The following is a 22054-nucleotide window of genomic DNA, read 5'->3' as shown; positions in this document are numbered from 1 at the left end:
GGCCCCTCTCCTACCCAACCCATGCCAGAGTTACCCCAGCAGTCTCCGAGGAGTTGGATGGAATGTGGAGCAACATGGCTTAGCGTTTCCCCACTTCTCACACAGGGTAAGGAGTGGCCAGCTGCCCCACTCTGGTCTGCTAAGCTTTTTATTTATTTATTTTAAAAATGATTTAAAAATAATTTTTGGCTGTGTGTGCGGGGCCTGTGGGAGCCTAGTTCCTCGACCGGGGATTGACCCCAGGCCCTCTGCAGTGAAAGTGTGGAGTCCTAAGCGCTGGGCCACTAGGGAATTCCCCTGTTAATTTGTCTTATTTCTATGAAACTATTCTTGCTCCAGAAAGAGATCCTGGCTACAGGCCTCTCCTGCTTGATCTTTTTTTTTTTTTAAATAAATTTATTTTTTATTTATTTTTATTTTTAGCTGCATTGGATCTTCCCTGTGGTGCATGGGCTTTCTCTAGTCGTTGTGAGCGGGGGCCATTCTTTGATGAAGTGCGCAGGCGGTGGCTTCTCTTGTTGCGGAGCACGGGCTCTAGGCCCGTGGGCTTCAGTAGTTGTGGCACACGGGCTCAGCAACTGTGGTTCGCAGGCTCAGTAGTTGTAGTGCATGGGCTTAGGCGCTCCGCGGCATGTGGGATCTTCCCGGACCTCGGCTCGAACCCGTGTCCCCTGCATTGGCAGGCGGATTCTTAAGCCCTGCCCCACCAGGGAAGCCCTCCTGCTTGATCTTTACACAGCCTGCTAAAATGTGAAGGTGTGGTCTTGCATATAATCCCATTTGTACATCTACTTAGTACATTTATTTTTTTATTTTATTTTAATTTTTTTGCGGTACGGGGGCCTCTCACTGTTGTGGCCTCTCCCGTCGCAGAGCCCAGGCTCCGGACGCGCAGGCTCAGCGGCCATGACCATGGCTCACGGGCCCAGCCGCTCCGCGGCACGTGGCATCCTCCCAGTCCGGGGCACGAACCCGTGTCCCCTGCATCGGCAGGCGTACTCTCAACCACTGTGCCACCAGGGAAGCCCCTACTTAGTACATTTATTTTGGGTGTCTTACACGGTTATCCACAACACACTTCAACTGTTTTTCCTTATCCCAAAGAAACACTGATTATCGCTCTACGTGTTAGTCTCCGCGGCTAGGCTGTTTCCCCTGAGAAGTATCCTAATTATTTCTAGCCCCTAGCACATTGCCTGGTACACAGAATCGAGCCACCGCCAAGGTCTGTGGAAAACGAGACGACAGAACGCGAGGCCTCCTGGGGCAGCACCCAGCACAGTCGGGGCGCCGCCCCTGAGGTAGCGGAGGCGGGGACAGGGGCGACTCACTGGGGCGGCAGAGCAGCACGCGAGGCGTGGGCGTGAGGGGCGTGAGGGGCAGCTGCGGATGCGCGCCGGCGCCGTGGCCGGAGATGAGCACGTTGCTGAAGAGCCCCGAACCCTGGCGCACCGGGCTGAGCATGGGCGGGGGCGTGTAGGGGGGCAGCTCGTGGGCGGGGTCGAGGAGCAAGTGGTCGCCCAGGACGCGCGGGGAGCGCAGCTGGCTCTGGTACAGGGTGGCGCCAGAGTGCGAGGCGGCGAGGTTGGGGGTGTAGGAGGGCGGAGGCGGGATGAAGAGCGGCTCCGGCCGGTGCCGGAACTTTTTCTTCTCCGGCGCGGTCTTGAGGGCTTCCTCAGCTTTGGCCAAGCCTGGCTGATGCTTCTTGGGAATTTCCTACAACGGGAAGAATGATCCGATTCAAATACTTGGGCTTTTCCCACAGGCCCTTTCCACAGGCTGAGGGAAGGGGGACTGCTGTCCTAACGGGGACCCCTCCCCCCTTCCACTCGTCTGACCCCAGCATCCTCCGCCTTCAGAAACGGCCACATCCACTTCAGACAAGGCGAGATCTGGCGGCTTGATTAGGTAGAAAACTTTGGTTTTGGAGGAAATCCCTCATGTCTGGAGAGGGATGGGGGTGGTAGGAATAGTGGGTGGGCAAGAAAGAATATATTCACATTCTTCATTGCTTATCACTGCATTCCCATCTGGTGAGTGGAATCCAGCTGAGAGGGCCCTTTAATTCCCCACTGCTCCCCGGGGACTGACATCGGGGACAGATAACACATGTTCTGAGGCAGCGACAGAAGAATCTATTCAGGGAAGCTGGGCAGAGGCTGTGGGGCAGGAAGAGGGGGTCAGGCCTTGGCCAAGGCTCCCAGGGCCAGTGACCCGCACTGGGCTCTTCTTCAAGGTAACCTTAGGGTTGAGGAGAGCCATCCCGGATCTCTGAGGCCCGTCTCATGTGCTCTCCTAGACGTGGATCTGGTGAGCCTCCCCGCCTCACCACCCCTCATTACTGCTCCCAGCACTGGTGGCTTATCTGTGGCAAACCCTTCTCGAAGGTTGGTTTCCTGTCAGCAGGGTTAGTTTATTTTATTCCAGCAGAACCAAGCATCTTCTGGAAGGAAGATCTGCCACATGGATACAGATATACTAATAAGTAAACACACGCACGGAAAGAGATAAGCAGGGCATGCCAAAGCCAAACACAAACAGTCTTGGTTGTGTGCCAGCATCAGCCCAGAAAACCCGAGAGCTGGGTGCGGCTGGAGAGGCAGCCGTGCGGTTGGGAGGGGCTGTGAGGATACCTGCAGAAAAGTTCTGGGCAGTCTGTGGTCCCCTCCCAGGCCCTGCAGGCCAGTGCTCGTCACAGCTGTGGTCCCTGGCAATCCCTGTGCCCAGGGTGGCGCCTGAGTAGGAGGCAGCAGGGGGTGATGGGAAGGGTCGGCCATGGTCACGTGACCAGCCTCCTCCAGGCCATGTGACCTGCCCCAATCACCCCTCAGCTCTGGGCTCCTCCCCCTCAGGGCCCCTTCTGCTGCCTTCAGCACTTCAGGCTGCCCCGCGTGTCTCTCCCTCAGCTTCATCATCTTCTGGGGTGCTGTCCCAGCCCCTAGGAGAGGAGTCTAGGGAAGCAGAAAGGTGAGGAAACGGGGAGGGGCAGCGGGGACCCCCAGGCCCCCGGGGGGCTCTCCTTAGGTCAGAGAGCCCCAACCTGCTTCCTTTCCCCACCAGGGGGCTCCTCACCGCCTGAGGCTGAGGTGGAGAGAGGGGGCTGAGGAATGGGAAGAAGGTGCACGTGCCCCCAACTTGGGGAGCCATCCTGACACTTCACATCTGGTTCCTGGGTAACGGATGGGGTCACCTGAGGACCCCGAGTGACTTCAACCCTGCACTGGGATCCAGACCTCTGACCCCAGGGCCAAAGGTCCCTTTCGGGCTCTCTCTACTTGAGCCTCTGGGTTCTGTTACAACAGCTCTATTCTGGGACTTTCCAATCCTCCAGGCAAGGCTCTGAGACCCTGGGCCAGGGAAGGCCCCCGGAATATCAGACCTGGATGTCAGGTGGGAGGAAGCATTTACAGAGTTCAAGCCAAGCTGGAGACAGGGCCAAGCGCTGAGGGGTTTTAAAAGCTCCCCAGAGAGGTGACAGTCACCGAGGAGGCCAACACCACCCCCGCCCCCCAAACCCAGATCAGGGAGAAACTGAAGTTCTGGGAGGGGAAGGGTCTCGGCTGGCTGCATCCCAGATGGCTAGGAGCAGAGTGGGGATTAAAACACAGGGCTCCTACCTGGACATTTTGATTTCTTTGTATTAAGTGTCAGGACCTTGCTCACACTTACTCAAGCCCTACCTACACGCTTCCATATCGGCTTATCTCCTCACAGTATGTCTCTCACCCTTCCCACAAAACCAAGTTCACCTCTGCCTTGGAACTCCCCTCATGACGATCTTCTGAGCAAACTCACATCAAACTTCCCTTGCCTCATCCCAGTCCCTAATGACCTTAGCTCCCCAGGTATGTCCCCCACCAGCCACACGCAGGGCATTGCTGCCTTGCTCTGTCTTGAACTGGGGTGGGGCTGCTGCCTGGGGCTCTGACCCCTGTGTGACTATGATCCTTACTTTCTCCAGCTTCAGGCTGAGAGTTTCCAAAGGGTAGAAACAGCATCCCTCCCACCAAATGAGGAACTTCCCTGGGCAAAGAGGGGGCTTGGCCGTGTCGTTTCATCTCTCTGCCTGTTGCTGGCCCCCAAGACCTGCCAGCTGATGAGAATCCTCGCCTCCAGAGGTTCTCCACCTGTCTTTCCTCTTTTGAGCCCTGATATGACATAGAAAACCAAAAAGGCTCTTTCTGGATTTTTCTAGTTCTCTTAATTATCCTCCTTATCCCTATTCTGGCCCAACCCCACTCGTGTCTCCTGGAATCCCAGCAGCTGCCTATTCTGTGAGGACAAATGTGACTCAGCAGCTACTCTGTGGGGAGGGGACAAATCTGATGTAGTGAATGGGTTACAGACTCCCCAGGGGAGGGGCGGAGGGAGGGAGAGAGGGGGAGAGGGACAGAGAGAGAGAGAGGGACAGAGAGAGAGAGAGAGGGACAGAGAGAGGGAAGGAGAGGGAGAGAGCTCTCTGTCCCAGAGCCAAGCTAAGCTGCTTGGGTGATGTGCTCGGAACTTGAGAAAGAGAAGAACGGTGAATAAGAAACACAAATCCCTTTGCTTTCTTGAGATTGGGGGGTGGGTGTCTCAGGGGAATGACTTTGGGAATCTTAATGAATCCGGTCCTCTGAGGGTATTTATTTACACAGGGGTGATACTGAAAATATTAAGCATGTGGTAAGGCTGACTGACCATCAGAATGGATGCCAGCGCTACTGCCTGGAGGACCTGCTGTGCCAGGGGTTGCCTCTTTGGTTGCTGGATCTGGGGAGGTCTGGAGATCCTGGGGGAGGGGCCAGGACCCTGGGCAGTAGCTATTTATTATCTGGGACAGTACTTCCATATTTTAATAACTGTGATCACCAGCTGAGTTATCACCTCTGTTTAATCTAGGAACATCTTCGGGTCTCTCAGAATCTAACCCAGACCATTAGCCTGGTAGAGTGCCAGGTGTTTACTGGGTGGCACGCAGTGCGGACACGGATGGGATTCCCAAGGTGGCCGCGGGGGGCTCAGCCCGGAGAGGCCAAGCCACGTCTGAGCTCAGGCCAGTGGCCCTGGCAGAGCTGTCCCCATCTCCAAGAAAGCAAAGGGATGTCCCCACCCCAGGCAGGCAGGGCAGAGCAGCAACTCACAGCAGGCGGGTGGGGGGCAGCCCCTTGGGGTGAGTGTGGGGGAGAGAGGGTCATCCTCACGAGCACGGGCATCTCGTCGTCCGACATCGAGCTGGCTGGCTTGTCTCTGGCTGAGGGGGCGGCAGCGACGCTGTTGGCGAAGCCCTGGGAGCTGGGCTTGGGCGGGAGAAGCTTGACAGGGACAGACACGGGCATGACCATAGGCGTGAGGCTTTCCGCCTCGGGTGGGAGCTGCGGTGGCGGCGGAGGCGGAGGCGGCAGTGGCGGCTGAGGCGGAGGCGCCGGGGCCTTCTCTCCTTCCTCCTACACAGACAATAAAGGCTTTGATCCTGGGCTGAGAGCAGCTCTCATGGGGGGGATGCACTTTGCTCTTCCTGAAACGTTCCTGGACATCACGCGTGGGTGACAGAGAACCGCTGCAGGGTGGTTTCCTTCCTGCCAGCCTGAGTCCCTCGGCTCCAGTGATGCCCATCGGCAATGGACAAGGCACTTGATTTTCTACATTAAAAAATCTTGACCGTGTATCACTTGTATATTAAAACAAATAGTGAAGAAAAATTTTTGTGTGGCTGTCATTGCTTTTAAAGAAAAGGACATGGACTTAGAATCAGACCAAAAAAAAAACAAAAAACACAAGCTCTTGTGCAGGACCTTTTAATTCTATGGGCCTTAGTTTACTCATCTGTCAAATGGAGGAAAAGCTCTTTTAACTGGCATGGTCGGGAGACGGAGTGACCTGGGTCACATCAAAGTTTTTGGTGAACAGAGTTAATCCCATAGACTTAAATTAAGATTAACAGCATTCAAAGAATTGAGAAAGTTCTTTGAATTTTAATCTAACTCTAAAACTGCATGGGTAGTTCACCACAAGGGTATCCTACTTGGATAATCCTAAGGGCATTTAAAGGTCTTCGGACGCTAGAGTCTACCACTAGTGCCCTGGTGAACAGAAAATGCTGGCTGGGAGCCCGACGGTCACACTAGCTTTCCCTGGCCATTGACTATGGATCTGGAAGGCCCAAGGGACCCTGGTCTTGAGTACTTGAAGAAGCGGAAGTTGAAAACAATAGTGCACCAACATGTTTTCTTTGCTGTCTTCTCCAGGAGCTGGAGAGGCTGGGATCCCCTAAAAGGATTTCTACCACCTCAGTTCTGGACTCTTGTTCATGAAGCCAGTGGAAGCGGAGACTGTGTGACCTGGCTGGCTCCCAGCGTCAAAGCTTGAGTACTTTCGTTAGGGAAGGGCTATGCCTCCTCAGGTTCCCCGAGTGGGGCTCACATCACCCTCTGATGGCAGCAAAGCAAAGCAAGCAGCACATGGCCTGGGAAGGACCGGGGGCTGACTCCTCCTCACCTGTTTGAGGCTGGGGGAGGCCCTCATCCCCCCGTGGGACCGCATGTGGCCGTTCAGGGCAGGCAGACTCTTGAACTCCTTCAGGCAGATGGAGCATGTCAGCTTGTTCTTGGCATCAAACTGCTCCCCAAACACTCCTTTTGGTTGGCCACTGCTCAAGGGTAGGACCAAGTGGAGAGGACACACACATTGATGACGGGAAACAGTGACTCATCACAAGACCTCACACCCTACAATGAACCCATTTCATTCATCCAGAGCTCCCATGGCCATGGCCCTACTTGTATTACCCCAATTCCCTTCAGAGAACTAAGCCCAATTTGCAGATGGAAAACTGAGGCTCAAGAGTAGGAAAGGGCGTGCTCAAGATCATGCAAGAGTTGAACCAAACGTCTTTCTTCATTCCAGGCCTTCAGGTGCTGGGTTTTTTCCCACCACTGGCTTATGACCCTTCTAGAATCAGCTTCGGCTCCCCTCTTCCAGAAGTCTTCCCTTAGACACATGGGTCTCAGTCTTCTGGTTCAGCCTCCAGGTTGCATGTCTTAGTTTGTAAGGTTCTGGCTAAGTCTTTATTTACCAAACCCATGAGGGGAGGAAACAAGACTGTACTATTCACTGGGGCATCCTCATAGCTTAGTGCCATGCCTAGCACACAGTAGGTACTAAATAAATACTCACTGAATGGACAGAGGGCAGAACATGGGCTTTGGAGTCTATCCCAGCATCCCTACTTTCTTGATGTGCAACCTTAAGCTCTCTGAGCCTCAGTTTTCTCATTTGTAAAATAATAATGATGACAATAGTTAACAGTGGTTGAGTGCTTACTGTGTGCTAGGCACATGGTAATCACACCAACCCTCTTGGAGCGACCTTTATTACATATGATACAGAGTAATGATAAGCGCTCAAAAACAATAGCTGCTCTTATTATTCTTATAAATTTCTTCAAGGAATTGACTTTGAATTTGGAAATGAATCATGAGACAGTTCAGGGAAACCTTCCAGTCTCCCCAAATGCCAACAAGCCTCCATGCATCCATCCTACCTTGAGTCAGGGGACCCTGGCTGGGCTCTGCCATCAGGTAGGTGCATCTATTTTGAGCCATGCAGGACACCAGAAGAAAGAAGAAAAAAAAACAAATGTGTTTCTGATGGGAGGAGTCCTTGAGCGGCGGGAACCCCAGGGCCTGCACACTTCTAGGATTCTTTCCGCTCTCTGCCTCACGCTGACCGGGCTCACAGATACACACGCCCTTGCCCTTCCACACCTGAGGCTTCCAGAGTAATTTCCCCTAATGCTCCCTGGCTTGGGGCCACGGCCCCTCACGGAGCCCCACCAGCCACAAGCCCACTGGGACTCAATCCCCCACCTCCTTCCTTCCTGTTCTCCCTGTCCACCTACTCTGTACACAGACAGGCTCCATTCCCGAATGGAGGGCTGGACGACACAGCCTCACGCTGGGAGACCTCAGCTCTGGCCATGTCATCTTATTCTTATATTCACTAAGTCTCTCAGTTACTACAGGCCTGAGTCTTAAACAAAACAGGGTCAAGGGGACTTTATGCCTGGTCTTCAACCTTCATCGGAGCCCTCTCTCCATCTACCCCAGTCCTATTCAAGGTGCCCTCCTCCCCTGACCTTGTTGTCACCTAAGTGTAGCACTTGGGACACGCCAAGGTCTGAACGGTGCCCAGGACACAGTAGGCAGTTTTGTGATCAAATACATTTTGGAAATAATCAAGGGTTAATAACCGTCACCCTCAGGCTGAATCTGGCCTGCAGACATGGTTTGCTTGGCTGGACTGTTTTAAAAAATCCTAAGGATGTCATTAGATGGGACGTCTGCTCTCTAGTCCACACAGTCCTTATCATCTCATACCAGGCCGTTTTGCTTACTGACTTTACCTGCCTGGATCCTGTGGGCAGCTAAGGTTTTCACCTCTGCAACTACACAAGGTATCCCCTTGGGGAGATGTGCAGTGCACTTGAGCTTATTAAAGGCTCTGAGAAGCCCAGCAGCACTGCAGCCTGTTTCACTTTAAGAAACCCCAAATTTGTTTATCCAGAGAACCCATTCCCCTCCTCCCAGCAATATCCATTCAACATTCTACGGAACTCCTATTCTGGGCATTAGACTTTGAGATAGGCTATCATAATGTGGTCTCCCTCCCAAAAGGGAAACGATTTCATAGGAAATTCCCTAAGGATACAGACTTAAGGGGCACCAGACACGGTGGTGGTCCCTGGGCACCTGATCAGGCCTTGACCATTACATGCATCATTCAGGACCTGATACGGTGTATTGGCCATCTCCTTAGTGAGATTGTAAGCTCTATGGGCAAAGGACTGAGTCAAAATTGCTTTTGTATTCCACAGCGTCTGGCTAACGTTTGTGGAATAAATAAAGAACAGAAGTGTTGGAGGGGTTTGGAGAGCGGACTGGGCACTGCAGAGATGCAGCTCTGGCTGGCCCATGGGCACACTGAGACGCCAGGAGAAACAGCCACTGTGAGAATACCTGGGGCCACACGGCACTGGGAGACGGCTGCTGGTGCTGAGGCCCCATGTTGTTGAGGTGGATGCCACTGGGGGACAGGAGCGGCCGGTGGGGGAGCACACTGCTGACCCGGTTCAGGTCCGAGCTTGCCGGGTCACCCATTCCTGTATCTGGAGGCCCCAGGTCCCCATGGGAGCTCAGCATGGCCTGGGCCTGCCTGTCGCTTGGATAAGTCTTGGGCTGACCGTCCTCAGGCTGCTGGTGCTGGGGCAGGTGGCTCTGCTGGTACATGGGGTGGCCGTAGGGCTGCTGGGGCTCCTGGTAGTAGTACTGGGGCACGGAGCCCAGCTGAATCAGCTGGACAGCGTGCGCCTGCTCCGGGGTGTACTGGTGGGGGTCCCTGTGATAAGCAGGGGGCTGCAGGTGCATCTGTGGCTGCCGCGCCTCTGGCAAATGCTGCATCATGGGTGAGGACTGGTAATACTGAGGTATCTGCATCGAACCCTGCCGCTGCTGCAGCTGCTGGGGCTGCGCTGGGCAAATCTGCTGCAGCGGCGGCTGCATTTCTTGCGCTGACATCCGCGGCTGCCCGGCTTGCTGCTGCTGCTGCTGTGGGTAATACTGGTGCTGCTGCAGCTGCTGCATGTGCTGGGACAGCATCTGGGGGGCCTGCAGTGACTGTCCTCCCTGCACTGGCATCTGGGCCAGTGGCTGCTGGTAGTCATAATACGGGTGCCCTTGGCCTGGGTGCGGCCCAACCTGAAGGGCTGGTTTAGACAGCCCGCCAGTGAAGCCAGGGTGAGGCTGCTGGGGCACCTGCTGGTAGCGGGAAGGGAGAGCCGGTGCTGGGGGCTCCATGGGCTTCTGGGACAGCAACTGGCGGAGGGCGCTTTCAGGGGCTCCGTCCATCACCGCTGACTGGGTGTGCAGCACCTGGGCCATATTGTTGACCTGAATTCGCAGGTTCTGGTTGGCAAACACCTGGGTGAAAGAGTCTAGCTTGTGCAGGACACCGCTGGTGAGCTTCTGGGTCCGGATCTCGCTGGCCTGGGAGTAGGTGTACTGGTAGCCATCGGTGGGCTCCGCCTGGGCTGGAGATCCCCACATCATGTTCGAGTTGGTCAGGTTGCCACGTAGCTGGACATGGTTTCCAGGCCCTGCATGGCCTGCCCACCCTCCCTGCCTTGAGGTGTCCACTTGGCCAAGCGTTTTGGAGCCAACAGGCAAGCCCAGACCATCCCGAGTGTCTTGAGGGAAGTGGGGGGAGATGGGTGATGCCTGAGGGGCATCCATTCCAGCCCCGGGGACTGTATTCCCATAGTTGTGGTTCAGCCCACCGTGGACGCCAAGTGGTGGCTGTTGGTAGAAAAGGTTCTCACCACCGTGGGCCACGTGATTGGTCTTGTACAGTTGCTGATCCCCCATGGTGCCTGCCTTGATCGTGAACGTCCAGCCACAAAACCATAAAAAATGATCAATGACACAAACCCGAAAGGACTGAAACCCTGAGAAGCAGAGAGAAAGCGTCCACACTACTCCACGGCTGACATGTCCATGACTGTGGCTGGAGCCAGGTGTTCCTGTTGGCCTCTACCACGCATGTGCAGGGCCGGGGGATTTACATCCTCACCCGGGCTGAGGTACGGACCAAACACCACGGTGGTGAAGAGATGCTGCTCACAACTGCAAGACAAGATGCAAAGGACAGGAAAGGATTTACTTGGATGTTTTGCAATGAGCTACTGTACCACAACCCATTATGGAAATAAACACAAAACAGGAGCCTGGATTAGAAATAGCCAGTTTCATACATGTCACTCCTTTACACTGATTCTGCAGATCCTGACCCCCCATGTGAGATATGAACTCTCTTACTTTCAAGCCATTGCTCCATGGCTCATTAGTTCATTGATTCGTTAATTCATTGTTTTGCTCACTGATTAATCCATCCATTCTTCTGGAACCCTGCTATTGAAAGCCCAGCACTATTCTAGGTCCTGTAGGGGATATAAAGAAGCTTAAGACATTCATTAATCAATTCATCTGGTCAAAAAATACTTACTAGACATAGACATCTACTAAGTGCAAGACACAATGCTAGGAAGTCATTAAGACATGGGCCATCTCTCAAGGAGCTTACAGCTAGAAAAGGCAATTGGCCACATGAATAACTACAGTATAAGGAGGAAAGAGATGCATGTAATAAAAAGGTAAAAAATAACAGATAAGGAACTCATAGTCTGGAGAGCGTATTTCTAGCAGAAGAACAGAACCGGAGACAGTTTCAAGGAAAAGCAGTACATGTGTCAGTACACAGCTACCTGCCTCCTTGGGGTCCCTGCTCAGGGAAACATCTGTGCACAGTGCTGACCACCTGGTCGGAAGCCTATGATGTGGCCTGACTCAAAAAAATAGGCTGGGCCAATCAGATTCCCTCTCTTAGAAACATGAACTAGGAAATTTTAAGTGACTGGTCTAGTCTGATCTGAAGCCATACAGGTTCCTCTGTGAACTTCAAACTGGGGTATGTCAACCCCAGGGAGTACACGAAGACTTTCCAAGCACTATACACACACATTCAAAGCTTTAAGAGAATCAATTTCCAGATCCTCAACTTCCATAATAACCCTTTTCTAGAACTGATGGGTGACACAATTGCAGGACATTTGGTCCTGTCCAAAACATCCAAGAGACATTGGGTCTGTAAGATATTTGGTCCACGTCAAAAGGTCCCTGAAATTTGGTCTTATCCAAAATGTCCATAAAGCATATTTGGTCCATGTCAAATGGTTTTGGACAGGACCAGATGTCTGCTAACCAGTGACAGAGGTGCAAGTTGTCCTTTTACACCTGCTCTTTCACAACAGCTCTCCTCCTTTACAAAAGAAAGACAAACTTCTTACTCATTCCATCCCAAATCTTAACTGGGCTTATGCCCCAGGGATAACTCCCCCAGCCGCCACACGAGAGGGCACAGAACATTGAAAGTGAGCAACACTAATAAATAAGTAGTAAATCTTCTTTGCAAGCTGGGTGGTTTCCAATTCTTTTTTTCATTAGGAAGGCCTAATAGAAGTAATTAAAATATAATTGTTAGCGATAGATCACTATGTGATTTTTGGTACATAACTCAGAAGCAGATCAAGAACTGAGTTGACCCTGCTTTAATAAAACTTGTATTTTTATCTATTAGTTTATGTGAATGAGGGTTTTTCAGTGTTTACATCTATATAAATGAAAAATGGAAATACAATCGACGCTGATCCTTGTCTCGTATCTCATGCAACAAATAGTATTCTTCCATGGATAAATAAAAAAACAGAAGAGATAACCCGGCACAAGCAAGATTTTATCTCTGGACCTGGGTGCTAACTGCACGGTGTGCTCACTCTGTAATAACCTGGGCTGTACACTCAGACCTCGTCACATACATGCATGTATGTTATACGTCAATAAAAAAATTACTTAGCCAAAACATGGAAACAGCCTAAATGCCCATCAACAGATGAATGGATAAAGAAGATGTGGTACATATATACAATGGAATACTACTCAGCCATAAAAAAGCACACCATAATGCCATTTGCAGCAACATGGATACAACTAGAGATTATCATACTTAGTGAAGGAAGTCAGAAAGAGAAAGACAAACACCATACGATATCCATTATATGTGGAATCTAAAATATGGCACAAATGAACCTATCTACAAAACAGAAACAGACTCACAGACATAGAGATCAGACTTGTGGTTGCCAAGGGGGGAGGCGGGGAGAGAGAGGGATGGACTGGGAATTTGGGGTTGGTAGATGCAAACTATTACATTGAGAGTGGATAAACAAGGTCCTACTGTATAGCCCAGGGAACTATATCCAATCTCCTGGGATAAACCATAATGGAAAAGAATATTTTTAAAAGAATGTATATGTCTTTAAAACAGTCACTGCTGTACAGCAGAGATTGGCAAAACACTGTAATTGAATCAACTATACTTCAAACAAACAAACAAACAACCCAAAAAACTCCCAAAAGCAAACAAAAGAACAATGTATTTACATGAAAAAAAATTACTTTGAAAAGTCTCCAGCATCAGCACCTAATGTACATTTTCAATGTAATTTTAGTTTTTATGTTTATTAATTATTTATCCAAATTAGAATATATTTCATGTTGTTTTGATTGCCTGCATACTATCAATAATCATAATTATACCTCAAACACGAAGAAAATTTTAGTATTTAGAACTTCCTGATTTCAGGAAATTTAAAAAGTTTTAACTTCATATGAAATTGTTACAGCGAAATGTGACCGGGAAAAAAACGACAGAGTTTTAAGCACAAAAACATATTACATATATTACATTAGGGTAAAATTCCACAGGGGAAGTGAAACAGAAGTAAAATTTCAAGGAGAAAAGGGAACACTGACTATTAACGAAGAGCGTGTTCATGCATTTTTAAAATGGATGATGGTGGGTGTCAAATTCCTACAGTGTTTAGATTCCATTGGATACATTTAAAACAGTGATGCAATCGTTTTACTTAAAAATCTCAGTGTTTACAATATACTGGAAATTGCATCTTTGGCAGACGTATAATAAAAAATGTAGATGTAAACTTAAAAATGTGTGAGAGGGTAAATGGTTTTACAAAATCCTTTTATGGGGGATTTTAAGCAGAAAGTTTGAAGACCACTGCAGTAGGCCTCCTCCAACTGGGAGCAAGCCTGAGTTGGTCTCTGTCCCTTTCGGAATGACAAGAGAAGGAGATGGACATTCAAGATGGGGGGTTTGGTTTGGTGGAATGAATGCTGGAACAAGGGAAGCAGTGGTATGGGACAAAGGTTGGTCAAAGATGGTTGGAGCAGATCCTGAAGGTGAAGTGATGCGGTGAGCCTTGAGGACTCCCAGTGACCACTCCCAGCTCAGAGGGTCTGAGCTCCTGATCAGCTGTCTACTCCACAGTTCCACTTTCAGGTTCAAAGCAAACTCATTATCACATCCCCCCAAATGGATGCTCCTCCAAAGTCTCGCCCTTGACTCTTCCTTCTCTCTTAACCAACCACCACAACCCAGCAATTTACTTCCTAACGTTTACTTAACTGCACCCATTTTTCTCTGGTTCCACTACTATAACCCTAGTCCAAGACACCATATCTACCTTCTGCACTCTTCCAACAGCCTTCTGATTGGTCTCCCTGATTTCAGTCGTGTTCATTCTCAAGACAGCAGCAGCAGAATAAACTTTTCCAAACATAAATCTGCCTCCATCAACCCACTGTTTAAAACCCTTCCATGGCATCTTAGCAACCTTAGGTTAAAGACCAAAATCATTAACAAGGCCGACAGGGCTCCGCGGGGTTTGTTCCCAGCCTCACGATGTACCCCTCTTCTCCTTGTTCTCCAATACCTCCCCATCCCCACCCCCCAGCCACGGTGGTCTCTCAGTTCCTTGAACCTGCCAAGCTGCCTCCTACAACAGGACCTTTGCACATGCTGGTCCCCCAATTTGGAGAGCGTTCCCCTTCCCCACTCCAATTCCTCATCCAGCCAAGTCTTGGGCAACCTTCAGCTCTCGGCCCAAACTATACTTTCTTGGAAAGTCTATCCTGACACCCACCCCCAAGGCTACATCAGGGTCATTTCTTTTATGTTCTCATAAAACCATATTTCTTTCCTTCAGACCACTCTTCTCAGCCTATAATTGTACTTCCACCAGTGCAATTATTTGATTAATGATCTTTCTCTCATTAGGGCAGGGACCAAGTCTGTTTTGACCTATGATTCTATTCTCCAAATCTACCGTAATTCCCAGTATATGGTAGGCCCTTTGATAAGAATTTGTTGGTGGAATGGTAATATTGTTGAATGAATGAATCAATAAATGAAAAAAATAATAATGATCAAGCATCCCAATGAATTGATATACAGAAAAAGATATTAAGTGTAGGCTGAGCAGATATTAAATTCTCATGAAGAATAGTTTGATTTTACCTGGATCCTGATGGACAAATAGGGTTTACAGAGGTGAGGGGACCAGGAAGGGTATTTCGGCTGAGGGAACAGCATGCACTAAGGCATGGAGTCAGGTGCAGGGGTCCATGCTGGGGACCATGTCCTTGTCAGGAACTCACTGATGATCAGGCTGAATTTGTATGGTCAGGGATAACTGTGAGGCCTTAAAATGATGTCCAGTAGTGTTATCCTGTGGGGATTAGGCCAGGCTGCCTGGCTTAAACCTCGCCACTTAACCTTCCTCGAAAGCTTTGCACCAAGTCACTTCCCCCAGGAAGAATTACTTGTTGAAACTCATCAAACCCTGATGATGATCTGATTCTGCGTTCCTCCATCATGCCCCTGTGGGGGCAATGGAAGCTAGATAACTTTACTTCTGTTGACCTGTCTGCTTTGTTGCGTTCCCAAACTGCAGGGTAAGAGAGATTCCTTTGTGTTCTGAGTTACAGGAATCTATTCTTTATTTGTTCATATTTTCTGAACTGGGAATGTAGTTTATTTATAAAGAACCCTAGAAAGTAGGGAACCCTAGGAAGTCAGAGGGGAGCTCCCAAAGTGTGGTTCCCAGGCCAGCAGCGTATAACATCACCTCGGAACTTGTTGCAAATGCTGATTCTTGAGGCTCACCTGAACCCACTGAATCTTGGGGGGTGGGGACCAGCAGTCTGTGTTTTAATGAGCCCTCCTGTTGAGTTTGATGCCCTCTCAAGTTGAAGAGGTCAACTCTCCACATTCAGAGGAACAAGTTGAGGCCCAGAGCTGTAACTGCTGGACCTAGAACAGTACCTGACGCACAGCAGTAGGCAATCAAGAGTCATACACTCCTGCCCTGCCACAGAGAACGGACTTGAGGACACGGCGGGGGAGTGGGACGAGGGGACAAAGTGAGAGTGGCATCGATATATATCCACTACCGAATGTAAAACAGCTAGTGGGAAGCAGCAGCACAGCACAGGGAGATCAGCTCGGTGCTTTGTGACCACCTAGAGGGGTGGGAGGGAGGCTCAACAGGGAGGGGATATGGGGATATATGTATGCATATGGCTGATTCACTTTGTTGTACAACAGAAACTAACACAGTATTGTGAAGCAGTTATACTCTAATAAAGATCTATTAAAAAAAAAAAAGAATCATATACTGAATGAGAGGAAAAACGACCTCCCTAGGAAGATGTACGAAGGTAATGGCAAGACCATGTGCGACTTATTTTACATTAAATTTATGTATTTTTTGAATGGGTACTATAGTCACATGGTTCAAAATTCAAAAGGTATAAAAGAGCATACAAAAGACTGGAAATCGGGCTTCCCTGGTGGCGCAGTGGTTGAGAGTCCACCTGCCGATGCAGGGGACACGGGTTCGTGCCCCGGTCCGGGAGGATCCCACATGCCGCGTAGCGGCTGGGCCCGTGAGCCATGGCCGCTGAGCCTGTGCGTCCGGAGCCTGTGCTCCGCAACGGGAGAGGCCACAACAGTGAGAGGCCTGCGTACCGCAAAAAAAAAAAAAAAAAAAAAAGACTGGAAATCATCCTAAATAAATACTTGAAAATAAAGTGAAAAGTTAGAGCGAAAATTTTAAAACAGGTATCTGCCCAAAGTCTTCCTCTCAGTCTTGTCCCCAGATACCCAGCCCCCCTCCTGGGACAGTCACTCAGGTTCCTGTATATTCTAAAGATATTTTATGCTCATACAAGAATGCTTGTACACACCCCCACCCCTACCCCCTTTACACAGGCAGTAGCACACAGTTCAGCATCTTGTCAAAAGGCTGTTTTAAACAAATCATTTTAAACCTGGAAACTGTTCTTCTCGGTGGATTAGTCAATCCCACAGGACTGTTATAATACCAACTCAAGATTCAAGTCTTTGTTATTTTTCTAATAAGGTAACTGCTTTCCTCATTATGTACAACACTTCCCATTGGGTAATTGGCACCAGGAGCTTTTTCATTCATGAACAAATTAACAGAAATACTGCTTTCACATTTCTTGGGTCAAGTCCTCCCTTATTAGAGCAAGGCTCCAGGATTCTGGATTCAGTTCGACAAAAAAATTGTCTGCTCAGAATCTGAGATGCTCTCTCTGATCCCCCTGAAGCCATTATAGTCAAACGACCTGCTTCGGAGCCCATCTCCCCACTGTCTGTCCAGTCATTCCAAGGCAGGGACAGCATCCTACACATCTTGGGTCCCCAGTGATTGAGACACAGTAGCTGCTCAATAAACACTCATTGAGTTGAAATGCCAAGCCAGACAAATGAGACCCAAAGCACTTCACCCCTAGATTTCCATGCTTCTGACATGGACAAAGGGCCAGAATTTACTATTTTCACAGGGTCCTACAGTGCCAGGTTCATGGAATGCTGTACATAATAATAAGGCTCTACAAAGATGTTTTAGCAAGGGGCTTTTCTGTACAGGGCCAGCTAGTAAATATTTTCAGCTTTGCGGGCCATACGATGTCTGTCATAACTCTGCAGTTGCAGCGTGAAAGCAGCCATAAACAATATATAAGTGAATGGGTGTGGTTGTGTCCTAATACAACTTTACTTATGGACACTGAAATTTGAATTTTATATAATTTTCACATGTCAAGAAATAGTGTTCTTTGTCTGATTTTTCTTTAACCATTTAAAGACGTAAAAAACCCTTCTGGGCTCACAGGCTGTATAAGGACCGTCGGGGGCTGGATTTGGTCCCAGCCATAGTATGTTGACCCCTGTTCTAGTGCATCAAAGTTCCCCTCCCCTCCCCCCACACCCCCAGGGGCACTAGGAGACAGGGCACAGTCTGCAAGGAAGCTATCTGTCCAAAAGGACCATCCTTTGAACCAGAGAGAGAGAGAGACGGGTGGGGGGAAGAGAGGAAGTTGACTTTGGCCAACGGCTCGGCAAGACTTGTTTGCTTATAATTCAGAAGGGTTAACACCCTGCTCCCGCCAGACCACCACTGCTTGTTTGAGGAAAAAAACCCAAAAAGATTTTCCTTTTTCTGACACTGGGCCGTCCTTCAGAGACTATATACACAATTCCCCAAGTGACTTGGCTTCGGTTTTCGTCAAGACTTCCTCTCAGGTCTGTCAAAGGAGCTTAACTTGGATTCTCCTGGGATGTTGCTCCCATAAGAGGCTGAAGCCAAGGGCAGTTCTCCAAGACATGGGTTCATGGTTCATGGTCTCCTTTATAGCAACGTTGTTGTTCTAAATGTTTCTGATTAGTCTTCTAAATAAAGCCAGTGGGTGTTTTATAATCCAGTAACCCAATTACCGTGGATCAGTTCTGCCAATGTCAGTGATTAGTGCCGAAATCTTCCTCCATGTAGAGTGACTGGCGCATCCTTGTCCCTTCCCGCCCCACTGCTCCCTGCCCCGGGTCTCACGCTGACTCTCAGCCCCGGGCGATTCCCAAGGCTTCCTTTGGACACCAAGAGACATTTATTTCTCCATCTTTCAGTAGCACCCTGTAGCATCAATTGCTTCCTCCGAGCCCCAGGAACCAGGACATGGAGATGGGAGCTATTTCACTTTCTGGTGTGCGGACCCTTACTGTCAGTGCCCTCTCCTCTGGGCCAGCAGTTCTCTACCAGGGAATTAATAACATCGTCTTCCCCCCGTGACTGCCACACACCGCTTCCCTCCCGCCCTAGCTGGCATGGAGCAGTGTGAACGATGCTGAGGACACAGGAAGAAAAGTAGGGGACTCAGGAGTCTAGGGTGGCTTCCTGGAGGAATGGTCTGAGTGGGCCCTATTGATATATTCCTGGATACAGTTTTTCAAACCACCCGCCTTGACAAATGGCTAGGCCTGGGTGGGGAGATTAAGAATATGGGAGTAGCCAGAGGTTGGCAAGAGGTCTGCAGAAAGAAGGGAGGACAACGGAGACACCTGAAGAAGTCACACGTGAGACCCTGGGTGACCCGAACGCTGACTACTTCATAATCACAAGTTTCTCCTACGGAGTTGCTGCCAGGAGAATTTCAGGAGCAATGTGACCGTATTCTGAAGACCTACTTTGTGCCAGGAGATCTGACTAGGTCATGACGCCTGGCCTCAAAGCCCAGAGACTGGCATCTGTACCCGACCTTATCCTCTATATGCTTTCCTGCAAACTCACAAGGAGGACCTACTGTGCCAGGACTCTGCTAGGGGGGATGAAGACCCGCAAACCTGTGTCTTGAGGCCTATAGTCTTGGGGGGCAGGTGCCAGGCTTCCTAAAGATTCATGACATTTCACAAGGAGGAGGTGGAAGAAGGCCTGGCAGGGGGGCGAGGTCACACCAGCCAGGACTCAGGAGGCACCGTGGGCAAATCCTTGCCTCTGGGGCCTCAGGGAGGGTCTCAGCGGGGTGGCCAGCTGGAGTGGTTTGGGCCAGGGTTGCAGGGAGGATCCTCCACTCCTGCCCCCAAGGACTTGAGGCTCAGGCCTTGTGAATCAGCACTTGGAACTACAACCGAGGAAAGGATCGCCCTCCCTACAGCTCTCCTGGGCAGAGTAGGGCAGGGCAGGGCTGGGAGGTTGGGAGGCTTCCCTCTGACACAGCCCCAGGGAGTGTGGGGTGAAGACGGAGGAGCAGGGGGTGGTTGGCGGGTAGATCTGGCGTGAGGCTCCAGCCCCAGCATCAGGGCAAATTATAAAAAACCTAAGAAAACACAAGTCAAGCACCCGAGGGCTCTGCTCCTATCACTCAAGCCCCACACCCAGCGCCCTGGGCCGAGCTGAGCTGCCGGGAGGGCCTCCAGCAGGTCAGCAGCACGGACTGGCTTCCTCTGCAGGGGATGGGAGCGGGGTGGCCAGCACTGTGCCCTGGGACCGCATCCCCGGTGCTGCCCAGGATTCCAGCTAGGCTGTGCGGTTAGAGGATCGATTCCCAAATGCAGCAGCTGGCTCGGCTTCGGTCTGTGACCTTGAAGACATTAGACTGTACAAAAAACAAATGCCCCTTCTTTCTGGAAAGCAGCTCACAGTTCACTGGGTAACAAAGTCTGTGATGCTCCCTTGTGTGTGAAGTAACTGCATGAAGGTTCTCGTGCTCGGCTGTCTGTCAGTCTCTCTCGGCCCTTCTCTCTGCGGTTCAGACGGGAGGTACCCTGGGTTATGACGTCAGAGCCACACTTGGGCATCCTGTCAACACAGGGCCCCATTCTGGGGCGATGCCAAGGCCCTTCTGGCTCAGGGTTCTAAGACTTTGGGGGGAATTCTGGGAGTCAAGAAACAAGCCAGAAAGGAGGACCTCTGATGCCTGGGGCTGGAGGCCTTCCCACCGGCACGTCTTGAGTAAGAGTCACTCCCTCCTCCAGGCCCCTGTGGACCAGGTTCTGGCGGATCATCCTCACCCTGCCCCCACCTTCCCAGCGGGGGTGAACTCTCCAAGGGCATCTGGAGGTGCCTCTTGCTCATCTCTGGGACCCAGCCCATGCCTCACATCTGGCACTACGCTAAGCAAGTGTTTGCTTGAGGGAGCCAGACAGAGGACCTCACAGCTCCCCTCACATCCCCCGTCGCCCTGGAGCCCCTGGACTGAGGTTTGACTCAGTGACTTGGCTGCCCCTGGCGATGTCTCCTTTGTCCTAGTGCCAAGTGAGGGAGGCCGGCCTTCTCAATCAGATGAGGTGGCACCCTGAGCGAGCTCCCAGGGCCCGTGGGAAGTTGCTGAGGGAGGAGAAGCAAAGGGTGAACAGACCCAGGGATTGAATTGGGAAGACATCCTGCAGGAGACAAGCCGATGGGAGCTGCCGAGACCAGTTTTGTCAGGAAGATCTTGTTCCAAATGATAGCGAGCGCCAAGATCGAGGAAGAATGCCTGCTTTAATTTACAGATGCTTCTGGGAATTCAAGTATTATTACAGAAGAAAGTTGGAAGTGAACATGCACCTGAGATTCCCGCTGTTGAAGTTCTGTGTGCGATGGTGGGAGGGCCACAGAGCTTGGCTTCCATCTACCCAACAGCTACTGAGAAGCCTCAGGGAATCAAGAGGGTGTCTTGCCCTTTTCTGGGTTTGCTCCCTCCTCTGGTGATCCTTTATATCCCTCCTGGGAAGCCCCCAAGCCTGTCTGGACTCGCTCAAGACAGATATCCCATTTGTCATTGGCCCTCATCATCTCACTGCCTCAGTTTCTTGCCAAATAAGCCTCCCTCGGCTGCTATAAGACCAGAGGGCCGAAGTGATGCATCCACCAGGGGCCCCGGCGGCTGAAGTGAGCAGGCAGACATGGGGCCCCTGGAGCCTGGGGGCCTCGGGGAAAGTGAGGACCAAGCCCTGGATGAAGGATCTGCAGGCCCAGACACGCATCCTTCTGTTTGTGTGAAACGTCACTCCTCCAGGCCAGTCCTCAGACCAGAACCAGACCAGAACCTTGGGTGTTCTATTTTTCAACCAATGCTAGATTTTAAGTTCTTTAGGAGCAGGACTGTCTTCATACCTCTGCCTTTACATCTCTCTCTCCCTTCTCCACTGTGCCACGAGCAGCGTGTCACTCAAAGCAGACCCACTCGGTGTTTATGGAATGCAGCCAACAAGTTTGTCAAACTTCTCTTTCTCTTTTGCATTCACAGGTCACATCTAATGAACTGATGTATCTAACAGTAACAAGGACAACGGGCACAAGCAGGTTTGGGAACGTAGCTGATGCTCACTCAGCCCCCAACCTCATTTGGGGCAGGGGGTGCTATGTGTGTGGGTGTCTGGGAGAAGGTGGCGAGGTAGGAGTTGGTTAAAGACTCCTGTGTCTGCATGTGAATGTGCCTTGGGAGCTTCAATACACTACAAAAAAGCATGATGTCAAAAAATCTACAAACAATAAATGCTGGAGAGGGTGTGGAGAAAAGGGAACCCTCTTGCACTGTTGGTGGGAATGTAAATTGATACAGCCACTATGGAGAACAGTATGGAGGTTCCTTAAAAAACTAAAAATAGAATTACCATATGATCCAGCAATCCCACTACTGGGCATAGACCCAGAGAAAACCATAATTCAAAAAGAGTCATGTACCACAATGTTCATTGCAGCACTGTTTACAACAGCCAGGACATGGAAGCAACCTAAGTGTCCCTTGACAGATGAATGGAT

General features: G+C 50.5%; 1 protein-coding gene across 1 annotated transcript in view; it reads right to left on the bottom strand.

The window, feature by feature from the left end:
* TRERF1 (transcriptional regulating factor 1) overlaps positions 1–22054 on the bottom strand; it is a 199383-nt gene that overhangs the window by 27223 nt on the left and 150106 nt on the right. The window contains exons 5-9 of the mRNA XM_060021271.1: positions 8997–10658; positions 7523–7569; positions 6478–6628; positions 5124–5426; positions 1332–1716 (exon numbers count right to left, since the gene is read on the bottom strand). Of these exons, the coding sequence (XP_059877254.1) occupies positions 1332–1716; positions 5124–5426; positions 6478–6628; positions 7523–7569; positions 8997–10400 (2290 nt within the window). The 5' untranslated portion in view covers positions 10401–10658. The remainder of the gene's footprint in view (positions 1–1331; positions 1717–5123; positions 5427–6477; positions 6629–7522; positions 7570–8996; positions 10659–22054) is intronic.

The sequence above is a fragment of the Delphinus delphis genome, chromosome 10 (genome assembly GCF_949987515.2).
Source record: "Delphinus delphis chromosome 10, mDelDel1.2, whole genome shotgun sequence".
Taxonomy (NCBI): Eukaryota; Metazoa; Chordata; class Mammalia; order Artiodactyla; family Delphinidae; genus Delphinus; species Delphinus delphis.
This window is presented reverse-complemented; position numbering and strand designations above follow the sequence as displayed.